General features: G+C 36.0%; 1 protein-coding gene across 3 annotated transcripts in view; it reads right to left on the bottom strand.

Annotated features, from left to right (window-relative positions):
- LRP1B (LDL receptor related protein 1B) overlaps positions 1-13,478 on the bottom strand; it is a 591,311-nt gene that overhangs the window by 236,835 nt on the left and 340,998 nt on the right. For all 3 annotated transcript variants that reach the window (XM_090143529.1, XM_090143530.1, XM_090143531.1), the window contains exon 7: positions 7,416-7,578. In XM_090143529.1, coding sequence (XP_089999655.1) covers positions 7,416-7,578 — 163 coding nt within the window. The remainder of the gene's footprint in view (positions 1-7,415; positions 7,579-13,478) is intronic.

Below are 13,478 nucleotides of genomic sequence, written 5' to 3'. Positions count from 1 at the left end.
GGATTGTTAAGCTCTGGAATAGGCTCCCCAGGGAGGTGGTTGAATCACCATCCCTGGATGCACTTAAAGACCATTTGGATGTGGTGCTCAGGGACATGATCTAGCTGAAGGTTGTTAAAGTTAAGGTAGTATTGTTAGGTTGTGGTTGAACTTGATGATCTTGAACATTTCTTCCAACCTAAGCAATTCTATGATTCTATCCTAGATTACAGATACATACACATATACAGCCTCCTGTAACAAATTTATTTTCCCTGCTAAATGGACATAGTCCTAAGAACTCTTAATGGAAAGTCATATGTAAACGTCTTCTCCACCTACTAAGTTCTGCCCGTAGCTTTCAAAGTCTCTGCTGCAAATTATTTTTCTCTGTGAATAATGAACCACCCTTCTATTTAATCAGTTGTTCATATAAAATAGTTACAGCTTTTCTCAACCTTTGCTTTTCTATGTTAGACTACCTTAGACTTGTATAGACTACAAGCTTCTGCAGCAGTTTTGCAAGGGCCACGTTTTCTCATCTCTTATTTCTTGTTATTATTACCAGATTTCTTCCAGTTTTCCTATCTCCTCCACAAAAAGAGGCAAAGTTTCAGCAAGACACATTCATGCTGCAGAGCAATGATGGCACTGACATGCAAAAAAAACCTGAGAACAAAACGGAGAGAAACACTATGAGAAAGCAGATGTAACATGACCCAAGAAAAGCAATTTCTATTAGGATGATATCATCAAACTACTGATGAATCAACTGAACAGGGTTCACCACCTTTGCGAATGTGAGTCGTTTTTGTTAATCCAGTACAAGAGCAATGACAACATTTTCATACTTGAAACCCTACATAGAAAGAGGCAGTGATTTGTTGGCCTTAAAGAAAGAATGCCTTGACAGTAGCTTATTAAAAAAAAAAATCCGCATTTAATACAGTTTCACATTAGAATGCAAAGACTGGTGCAATAAATAAATAAATGTGTGGCCATCACTATAAAAGACAAGTTAGGGAACTTTGTAACATCATAATATTTTCTGTATGTTAAATAGGTGAACTATTTTTACTACTTGTTCATGTTACAGAAAAATACTTGAGTGTCCTTCTCTCAATACACACACTCTGAGCCCAGACTAATGCAAGTACTTCTTAAAATAGATGTGTCTTAGAAGTTATTTCGTGAAATATTTTTATGTGCTTCCACTCATGCAGTGCTCTGATTCATACCAGAGCTTGTCTTCTATAGAAATGACCTTACAGTAGCTGACTAGATAATAAGCCCATCAGGTAATAAGAAAAATAAAATAAAAGGGGAATTCAGATGGACATGAACATAATGTACATGCATTATAGAGCCTTAAACTCCCATTTATATTCTCATTCAGAAATAAAGTGCCCTCAATTCTCTCTAACTTAATTGCTTTCATCTTGGAGGAAAATCACTGATAGGGTGATTTAACTCTTGTAGATTTTACCTGGACAATTCAGGGACTGGAAATAAAGAGAAAGGACTTCAAGACCTCTATACCAGGAAGAGTATCGTAACTGTTTTCCATTCCTTCACCACATTTTAATTCATAAATTGAGTTATTTCAGTAAAATATGACAGTTTTGTTCAGAAGCTTAATTAGCTAGGGATCAAAAACCAGATCTGAGGGCTGAAATAAAGGTAACTACACTAATTACACAGTTTAAAATGAAAGCAAGACGACATGTTGCATCAGCTCTGAATTGCCGCAGGTAATCAAATTCCTTGAGTTTTATTAATGCTGTTGCTGTTCATGTGTTCACCTTGGTTTGTTGAAGCATTTTATTTCCACTGAAATTCTTTCCATAATTATTGACACCACTCTTCTGCTTTAATTTTGCATGTGCATGTTTGATCATATCACATTACTGCTTGAAAGAGGGCAGGTGAAATATCCTTATTTCTGTCATCAGAAACAAGAGCAAGGTTTCCCAGTGAGCAGATATGTACCACTACAGAAAAAACTGTTGGAGGGAGATCTGAATGTTTTCTTGTCTTCTTTGTTTTGGCTCCACTATTGCACTACTTCCACAGAGTCAGTAATCATAGAATCATTACAGTTGGATAAGACCTCTGAGATCATCTACTCTGTTTTCTAGCAGACAGAAAGAGGTTGTAAAGGAGGAGAATAAGCAAGAAAAACTGAATTCTCAATGAAACCTTTCAGATCATCACTAATTATGATGAAGTTTATTTTTTTTTTTTCCTGAAGAGGATTCTTTTCCAGGTCACCTTTAAAACTTTTAGAAAGTTATTGTGTCTTATATGTATCTTACAACTCTTTGAATCTGCTTTGTAACAAGAAAAGGAACTGAACCCTTTTAAAAATGGTGTGTTATTAAAATACTAATGATTTTGCTGTTAAAAAAGTGAGCTTTAATGATTATAACACTCCTCTTTGATCACCAGAGAATGGTAATTAATCTGAGGGGGGGGGGAAATTTAAGACAGATCTCTCTCAAGCCTTGAAAGTACTATAAGAGCTCAGGGACAGCAGAGTGTAAAAGAGAATTAGACAATAGGTGTAGATGTTTTATTTTTATCCCAGAAGACTCCCCTGTCTAAATAACATTGAGGCAAATAAAGAAAAATATAAAATATATATACTGTCTTGACCTCCTCTGCTTTTTTAATTTCTGCTCTCTGCCTTCCCTGCAAGAAACTTCATCTCCTCACTGAAAACAAATCCCTGACATTCCTTGCCTGTGAAATCACTGCAGTCTAGTCACCATGTATCTCACTGCAAGCCAGACCTAAGGCATTTTTCTTCCTATCTGAGCAAACTTAGGATTGACATCAGACCTGAGATTTCTCAAACCAGGCTATCCACACAAACAGCCACAAAGATCCCTGTTCACAAGCGATACTAAAAGCAAGAAATGACTCAAATCAGATCTGACCCCTTGCTTCTACTCCAGACTAAGATCCCATTTTAACTTGAAATTGTCTTTTACTGCCCATCCATTTGCCTATATATTATGTTTAATTCAAGGCAAATAAAATGTAAACGCAAACACTATTCATTGGCTCTAGAAGATGGTACTCTCCTGATTTTTTTTTTTGAAAGACACAGGTACAGAAACAAAAGCCATTTGACTTAGAAGGTCTCCTGCCTCCTCATCATCCAATTTGCTTTTCTTGGCTACTGTGCAACTCATAGTGCAGATTTTCAAGGCTCTGCCTATTCAGATACTCCGTCAAAGACTAACCACGCAGAAGTTTGTTCCTGTTAGGCTTTTCTTACCCTGACTTTGTTACTGTGAACTGCCCAGTGAGCCTCACAGTTCATTTCAGCCTGTCCAGTAACCACATCTCAGGAGGATCACATGCAGCTTGATTAAGAAAATGCCTGACTATAGCTGGCCAATCTGGCTGGTAGCAGGGCTCACATGGCCAATATCCAACTTCTCCTACTACACAAACCAGAAAGATTTCAGACATTCAATACACTTACAAGTAAAAATGAACACCTGAAAAGACAGAAGCAACCTCCCTTGCTTCCCTTATTCACCTTTATGAATAGGAAACATTAGCAAATCTCTGCTATTGTAGCTCTTAAATGTATCTGAATATATATATTTTTTTGCTATTGCACCTGTACAATTATAGAATTAATAGTTGTACAATCAATAGGTATGCAGATGCTAGGCTTAGTAAGATTATCACAGCAGAAAAAATTCAAAATAAATGCAAATGCTCACCAATGTTGTAGGCTTGCAGTAAAACTCCACAAAGAGTGGAGATCCAGGAAGAGATCCTTCCTCAGTGGCAGTCAGCACTTAAATGGGATCTAGGAGAGGTGGAGTCAGACTCCACCCCTTTCAGTAACACAGGTGAATTGCCTTCACCTGTGCTCCTGGGCTGACTCATTGCTTGCCTCAGGTGATGAATCAAAGGTTCAGGCCATGATCAACTGTTCCCATACACTCCCACTGTTTTTCTCTGGAATTATTAGCATTGCCTGGAAGTATTGCACAGCACTGTAACACATTAAGAGATGCTGTTACAGCCATTGTATCACAGTCCCTTGCTGGATGCGTTCACAATTGTTGCATGAAAGAACTGAGCACCATTTTTTATTTTTATTTTTTTATTACTTTCATTATTTCTACAACGTAGCAGAAGGAAAAGCCGATTAAAAGATTTATTCAAATATTTACATGACACACAATGTTGCAGTATTAAAGTGTGAGCTCACTCTCCTTACAAATCTCTTTAGCAGTTAAATCTTTTCTCCCCATTGTTATTAACACGACTTTTAAATGGCAGCTACAAGATCTCATTACTGTGCCTTCAGCCTCTAATTGGGCATCCTCTGCCATTCTTCTCTCCCTCCTCCTATTCTCTCCCTCCATATGCCTTTCCTTTCTAGTGATTCATGTCTAATGCATGCACACAATGTCTAATCCATTTCCTCACTCCCAGTACTTGTCTACATTCTACTCCGTGCATCCTCCCACTCGCCAGCTTTGCACCACACATCCTTTTTGTAATCTCACCTTGTGTGCCCTTTTTCTACACATACTCATATGTTTGGATCAGTTTTATTACTGTGCTCCTTAAAATTCATGTTTTTCCATAAGCCTGTGAAATATAATAGAACATTATGACCAGCATCCCAAGCAGCATCAGAGTCAATATTACAGGTCACATGTAACCAGGCCCAGATAGGAGAGCCTTTCTTCTCTCAACTTAAAGTTCAGTCTTAGGAAAATAAGACAAGTTCTCATTCAGTCACTGTATAATATACAATAAGCTTAGTAGTTCAATTGTATGCACGCAAAACAATATATAAAAAACATCATCACTAAATATCTAACAAAATGCAGAGGCACAGAGATTGAGAATTCATCATGTTCACCAAAAGTATTAGATTAAGTAATCTTCAATCTATTTTTCTACTTATTGATAAACGGAGAGTTTTTGGTTCACAAAGCAACTGCAGCTAAAACTGGTCAGATGTGATCACGTAAAAATAAAAGGCTTGACCTTGTGGTACTAGGAAGAAGTTCATCATAGACTTAGTATTGAGGAATTCCTTAACACAGAATATAGCCTTCCCTATGTAGGCATACTTTCAGCTTTTTGAAAAATGAACATACTATGACAGCAACATACATTAGAAAAGGCAATATCTTAAAATGTGCTTATACCTTAAAATATATTATTTTTGAGGTACTATAAAAAAAGCCCAGAAAAACTTAGGCTTCATATTCAAACAAATAAAGAAATAAATAAATAGCAAAATCAGCAAGTTGTCCATAACAAGGAGATAACACCATGCTAATACTTTGACCTAGTATAGCAACTGGACAGATCAATACAGTGGGAAAGGCATTACAACAAAGTCGTGATGATGGAAGGACCAGCACAACAGAAAGGTGCTATAAGGAAAGGGAAAAAGGCTGTTCACCTGTATCAGAAGATTCCAGGTTCACAGGGAAAGCTTCACCAAGAAAGGATATCCAGAAAGAGAGCCTTTCCCAGTGACAGTCAGCTCTTAAATGAGGTCTAAAAGAGGTGGAGCCAGGCTCCACTCCTCTCAGTCACACACATGAATTGCCTTCACCTGTGCTCCCAGGGCTGACTGGGTCTTTTCCCCAGGTGCTCAATCAGTGGTTCAGGTCATGACTCAACAGTTCCCATATACCAAGAAATAGGTCTCAACAAGAATCAGCATGAAAGAGTGAAAAGAAAGATTTAAAAAAAAAAAGAGAGAGAGAGAGAGAGAGAAGGAGAGAGAAAACAAAAATGGAAGAAAACATTTTTATACAGCCAGAATGTGTTTGATTATCTCTTTGCATTCTGTACCAAAACCCAGTTGCTAACAAGCACAACAAATGCATAAACTGGAGATGATCAATTAAGAAGTATGTTAGATATCTCATTAACCTAACAACATATGTCAGATAATTAACAAAATTGCCAACAAAATCTGTAAAGAAATAACTCTCATTAAGTGCAAAATATGAATTCTGGAAAAAAAAAGAAAAAAAGAAAAAATCCAGCCAGTTTTTCCACCATGAATAGATCAGTACTGCTATGTAATGTTACACTGTTATGTCTCCTCTGGACTCCCTCCAGTCCAGCACTTCTATCTACACTAAAATAGAGAAGATGATACAGCACTGGAAAAGGGAACTATCTGAATAAGAATGGTTTGCAGCAAGCAAATAGATGGAAAATTAGTCTTTCTTTTTCTGTTCCATCCCTCCTTGCAGAATCAAAGTTCAGGATAAAATTCTTACATCCCTGACAGATAAGATTATCTAATGACAAGCTGTGGATATGTCTAGTAAATCCTGCAAAGAATATACAAGTGAATGTATAGAAAAAAAGTCTGCTGCTGGCAAATTTGAAAGCTTCAACTTCTTTCAGATCAGAACATGCAGAAAAATCAATTTATATGTGAATTTTGATCTTTCTTTTAAAACAACACTGCAGTCAGATCAAGTCAAGCTTACCATCTGCTGCGGGTAGACATACAGCTATATTCAAGAATTACATTATAAAACTTCTTTGTAAACTTTACATGCAAGCTGTTCTTGTCAGAATTAAAGTCATGGTGATCATGCATCTTAATATTCAATCAGGCTTTAAACAAAGAGTGACAAAAGTCCACATATGGATGACAAGCTGTTCTACAGTAAATATTTTTGTATTTATTGAGAAGGGGCTTATGGCAGTTTAGGATGTGTTCCACCAGGCTTTTCAGCTTTAACTGCTTACAGACTAATAAAAGCAAAATAAAATCCCTTCTCCAAAATCTTTACTGAAATTTACAGTTTTTAAATTAACTTGATCATCCCTATTTAGCTGCGCTTTTACTTCATCATTTGCTTAAAGTTTTTTCCCAGCTGGTGGCTGTTAGAAACAGAAGATTTTTAGTACCCTGCATTTTAAGCAAGGTTTTATTCCCAAGTGGCACTGAACATAACTATGGAAGAGAAAAAGCAAATACCATGTGCTTTTATCATTATAGTAGACCCTCTAAAGCAGATTAAAAAAATCTCCTACTTCTTTTTTAATGTAATTAAACTTGCTAGAGCCAGTCCTCATATTCCTGCAGCTTAGGGAACACAGTATAAAACATTGCTTTTCCATGTACCCCAGTTACAAAAACATATGTCAGAAACAAAATAATCTCATGATTAGTAGGGGTAAAACTGGTTTTCCATTTCCAATTCCATTTTGAAAAGTTACAAGGTACACGTTGCTATTAATATTGTTAACTACTTGCTACAGGTGTGTTACATGTTTTATTACAGCAACTATGGAAGTAACTCAGGAATGCAGTTTAAAAAAAAAAAAAAGAGAGAGAGATACATTGTGTGCAGTCACAGACAAGCATACTTCATATAAAATCAACATTTCCCAATGCAAATAAATAATCTTACCCTGAGGTTGGATCAACAGCTATGGCCTTAGGGTTACTGAGGTCCAGCTCAATGAGCGTAATGCACACCGTTCCATTCTGGTTGCAAACGAAGATCCTATCACTGACATGATCCAGAAAGTAAAAATTTCCAGTGATCCAGTCAATTGCTATTTGCTGCACATCTGCCAAAAAAAAAAAAAAAAAAAAAAAAAAAAAAAAAAAAAAAAAGGAGAAAAAAAGAAGCTCAGAACTGCAACTGTAATACAAATAACTGAGCCACTAACTGTTTCACCAAACAAATGCTCTCCTAAAGAGCTCAAACTGTTTTTTTACAATGAGAATGCATATGGCATACAGTAAGGAATTCAGCTCCCTATGGGTGAGTACTTGTGGGAGAGAGTTTTCCTTTTTAAGTACAAAAGTCTCACTGCAACTTCAAGGATAAGAAAGGTGCACATTTGTGTGTAGTTCTAATAAATATTTTAAATTTTGTCTCTGGCACTTTTAATGATATATTCAAAAGCAACATCACTGAGTGTTGCTGCAGCTGTGAGAGAAGGATTGGAAATGGATTATAAAAGGTAATTAGATACGTGTAAAAGGAACTAAAAGCTGACTATAACTACTTATGAATCCAAAAATCTTTTGTGTAGTTACTCTATATAACTAAACCACCCTATGTAATAGTAGACGTGTGTGCAATTAATTCACTCTTAACATTTTTTTTCTTGTTGTTCTGAACAATTTTCATGTGTTTTTTTTTTTTCATACTTTCAGTTTTCTGCATTTCTATTATTCTTTACATGTTTTTTAGTTTATTCCCTCCACTCCAACAAGAAATTGTCACTTCTATCACATGCATCCTCCATTAGAGAATATAAAGTGAACTTGACTGAAAAAGAAATTCCAGTCATTAAGTTTTTGACAATAACCGAGGTTTTATGAGTTATGTATTTCCTAAATACTTAAACTACACATGGAGACCCATGCAATGTCCTTCAAAGTGCAGATAACATAAGATTTGCTCAATAAAATATCAGGAAGGCACCAGCTGTATTGCATCTCAGCCATCCCATTACACAGTTCATTGCTGTCTCGTCTATTTCAGATTTCTCCCCTTCTGCTATTCATTTTTCTTTTAATTCAAAGTGAATATTATGCCTCTCCCCTTCTGATAGCTCCTATTATGAAGACATGCTGAGCCACAATAAAGGAATGCTCCATTTAGTCCAGGATCCAACCTCCAGAGAGGCCAATGTCAGGTGCGCCATGAGATATACAGAAACACTAAAAAATATTTCATACAATAGGAAAGAAAACATTTTTCTTTTTCCTTGTGAAAACATTTTTAAAATGTCAGAAAACACGTAGTCCTTCTGCAAGTCAGTAACAGTTTATGCAGTTTCCACTTTCCAATTTCAGAACTTGGATTTGGAAAATATCAGTTACAAAGAATGAAAGTTACAAAAAAGATTCAGTTTTAAATGTTTATAGACATGAAATTAGTAATTAAATTCCTGCAATGTGAGTTCTGGAAGACTGCTATGCTTTGGAAAGCAGAGAAGTACGCTGGATACTTTTTTCTTTTTTAATCTAGTTTTACCCAAGTTTCATAAATACTTGAAAGGCATGATACATACAGCTTGTTATATCTGTTAACATAACAGATAATGTGAATATTTTCACATCTTTAAAACGCAGACTTCATTTTTTTTTCCGGATATTCATTAACATGTCATTAAAAAGAAATGACATTCAGCAGGTATTTATGGTACACAACGAAATTAATTGGAGGTCATACTAGGGACAACGATTTGCATCCAATAGTTGGAACAGAGGTTGCTCAACAGTCCAGGAAAAGTGAGACATCCAGAAGCAATTTAACAGAATAACCTCTATGTCAGAGACTTCAAAAACCATTTGTTCCTCTTAACTCCTATTTTTCTGCTTTCCCTTCCCCAGCAGGTTGTATTTGAGAAGAGCATAGTACCAGCAACACAGGCTATTTGCAAGATGCGAGCTCATTCCAACTGCATTCCTTCTAAAGCTGCTCATTACAAAGTATGCTATGCTAGGTCACAGCTTCCAGAAAAAGAAGCATAGTAATTTGTATTTTTCTCCAGAAGGCTACAGCATGAAATGGAAGAGGTCTATCACTATGCAAAGAACTTATCTCCCAACAATAAATATTCCGTTGCTCCGTTGAAATGTAGTAATTAACTCAGACATTCAAAGCACGGTCGAATTTTCATTTAACGGTCAATCTAACACAAGTATGTTGTGTATTTTAAATTCCACTGTTGTGTTTTAGGTTTTGTCTTTTTTGTACCATGAGCTCTGCTGTACGTAGGACACATCCAATTGCTCACAAGAGAAGTTTAAAAAGAATTGTCCAAATATACTTCACTGTGAAATCATATCCCACATGAGAAATTCACTCAGCTGGCAGCTTTTATGAATCAAACTTTTAATATCTACGGTTTCAGTAGCAGCTATGCATTAAACTGCTTTGAATGGCTCCCACACAAGTCAAATACACTATATACCATAGAGATAAGGTTTTGGTTGCACTGGAAACTTTTAAAATATATTGTCATGTGCTCAAGATGTCATGGAATTTATTTCATGCTTGTTTCTGGATTCATATATTATAACCCACTATGTGCAGATAGCTAGTCTGCTCACATTTTTAAAGTAATTAATCGTTTTTTCTTTGATTCACACAGTTTTGGAAATCTCTAAAAGGAACTGCTTCCTCCTGAAAACACATATATTTATTTTGAGAAACCTTGTATATATTTTTTAGGCTTTTCCCCTATTTTAGTAGTGGCTTCGACGGAGTATTTCTGCCAAATGTGGACAAGTTTCCTTTAGGTGCTTTCTAAAAACCAGAATTTCCTCTTCAGGATTTCAGAAAGAAACACTGAGATGTCATGTCTTCTAAATCTTAGTCTAGTTAACGACGTTGTGTTGAGAGTGGGCAGTAGTAAAACTTCTTTTTTGAAACACAGTACTATTATCATAATTTGAAAGAAATAGCAATTTCCTATGAGGGTAGCTAAATCTTCAAAAGGAACTAGAAATAACGTGTCTTAGAACAGAAATGCAGTTTCTGAAAATCAGAACTGTACTGAATGATTGTCTACTTTCATTTTAAATTTCTAATATATATCATGGAAAGCTCACATTTTAATTTCAAATAGGGACTTGTACAACAAATTTTCAGTTAAAAAAAGAGAGTAATGGTTCCATATTCTTGTGTTCGTCCTACTGCTGTAATCAAGGATTCAACACAAGCACTGTCTATTAACATAAATAAGCTAGCAGATTTTGTTACCCACAAACCTGCAAGAAAAATCTGAAATAGAAAAATTAGAATGTTTTCTCTCTATATGCATTTCAATAAAATTTTCTTATTCTTAATGCAAGAAATAATCTAAGCAAATGATACCGGGATCCACAGATAGTTGGAGTCTGTATAGAAACCTCCAAGCCAATGGAGGAATTATTCTGGAGGAAATATGTTTAAAACTAAAAATGCCCAGTGTGTTCCACATAAATTTCTGGTTAATAATTAAAAAGACAGATGACTTCTCTCCGTTTCAAGTGCAAATGCTTCCACTGTGTTACATGTCTAAATTTTTCCTTGTTCTGAACATGAGCACAGTGGGAACTCTCTAAAGATCTTGGAAATCCATTTAAGACTCACTGAGCAACAATCCATTGACAACTGATGGGATGGGGAAGTGGTTTAAGTTGTGGTTTGCCTTCAATAAGGTAGCAATGACCCCCAGAAACACTGTCTGCAACCCTCAGGTGAGGGGAGGGGTAGTGTTTATGTTACAGGTATCTTTCAGCACTATAAGGAGCAGCTCAGTGCTGTCACAGGTAGGCAAGTCTGCTAGGATCCACTAGTTTAATTTAGTCTACTAGAACTGTCTCAACAAATGGGAATTTTGAGGGCTGTGCAAGTTTTTTGGATGGCTGGCCATATGCTAGGGGGATAAATGCTTGTGAGAAGTGAGAAAGGATTGCTCCAATCAAACTTTCCTCAGGTGAGCATCCTACAACATGGAAGATGTCAGCATGGTCCCTGACAGCCGTGCAGTACAGGAGAGCCAGGTTGGTGCTGCTCAAATGCCTCATTGTCAGAGGAGTCACCTTCAGTCCCCTGTCAACCAAAGGCTAGGACAACAGATCTTCATGTCTCACAGGCATTTTCACACCTGCTTTCTGTACAGCCTGTTGTGTCATGAACTGTTTGCCTCTGGGGCTAGTTTTCATCAAATAGCTGGAGTTGAGAGTTAGCTTCCCTGTATTTCAACTGAGGAAACATCCCCTGCTTTCTGCTAAAATCAAAACAGGTAAAACAGGAATATATATATGTATAAATATATATAAAAATATGGAATCAAACCCCATGAGAAATGAAGTAACATGAAAGTAATTAAAAGATAGGACAACATATTTGAGAGATTTTGCCTCTTCTTACGGTTCCTGAATCTTCAAGGTGTTTTTTTTTTTTTCTCCAAATACATGCATTTAACTTCTCCACAACTAAAAGAAGCATTGCATTTTTTTTCTATTTTTACTTTTTTTTTTTTTTAACTGAAATCTGAGATATTTTACAGTAAGGCTCTGTGAATTGTATAAGGTAAGCAAACGATAAAAGTGCCAGGCATGTTCCATATAATTTACTCCCTGTTTAGAGAAAAGAAAAAAAGAAAAGATAAAATTACATATTTACAACACAACTAAAAAAGTTTGTTCTAAAGAGCAAAAGCAGCTTCAAGACAGGCTTTTTTGTCAAGTTTTGTGTAATGAGACTAACAGTGGCAAGTCTTTCTTTTACTAAAACAACCAGACCAGGTAAATAGTAGTTAAAACACGCTTAAATGACAGGCTGTGAAATCTGCTTCAGCTCTACCTCTTTTCTGAGAATTATGTTCCTAATTAGCAGTCCAGACAGCCTTGCACTGACACAGTGGTTGGGTAAAGTTAGAACTGGCATAGATTTCTCTGTGCCTTTCCTACTGACAGCAACTGGCCATAATTGTGTCTGCAATGCCATTTATAAAATATATTTTTTTATTAAAGATGTCATCATTCAATAAGTAGACAACATTGTTGTCTAAACTTTAAACAGACATGTCCTGAGTGATTACTGCATATGTTTAAAAATGAAAAAAAAAATGACAAATATCCATCTAACTTTTCCAATAGCTCATCCTCAAATATCTAATTCCTTTTAAAAAATCAAATTGTGCTTGTAAGGAGTGTAATGCAAAATCTAAAACGTATTAAATTTAAATAAGCACTTTAAGGCATCCAGACTACAGGTTCTTCAGAAGAAAAGAAAGCATTTTCTCTTGTTTGCTGGGTATAATTTAAATTTCAATAAATTGGGTTACTGTCAAAAATACAGTTGGTATTCTTCTAACCCTAGAGGCTATAGAATATAATGCTTAAAACCTATAAATGTGAACATTTAGACAGTAGCAGTTTCCCCAAACTGAAGACTTTTAAAAACTATGATCCTATTCTAAATATTATGAATACTTAATAAGAGCATCCTGATGGCACATGAATTCGTCTAGTCTCCCAGAGATGCCATCTCTCCAGTCACTTGGAGATTCAAGTATTCCAATTACATACAGAAGAGAACCTGCTTAGGTTTATAATTAAAATTAAAATGTTTAATATAGGTTTTTTTTATTATTCTTCTGGATGCAGTGCACTTCTCAAGAGAAGGTCTAACTCCAGCAACTACACACCACTTAGGAGCAGCTTCATTGCAAAGGAATCTACACAGACTGTGGCAAAATGTGCACAGAATACACAGAATGTGCCCAAAAGAGAGACCCCTGTCAGTTCTCACCTGTAAGATATCTTCCATGCACTGATGACAAGATATGCTCAAGCAAGCCAGATTTATAGGCTACAGCAGCACAGCATATATATTTGCTATTAGGTAAAAACACAAATAAAAAGCCCACCTGGTGGCCCTCCTCTACTTCCTACTTGTCTGGCAATAGCCCTGTTGCACTGTTTTTATTTATACAGAAGCTAGATTCTTACAGGG

The sequence above is a fragment of the Phasianus colchicus genome, chromosome 7 (assembly GCF_987193195.1).
Source record: "Phasianus colchicus chromosome 7, bPhaCol1.hap1.1, whole genome shotgun sequence".
Classification (NCBI taxonomy): Eukaryota; Metazoa; Chordata; class Aves; order Galliformes; family Phasianidae; genus Phasianus; species Phasianus colchicus.
Note: the sequence above shows the minus strand (reverse complement) of the source record. Positions and strands in the feature narration are given on the sequence as shown.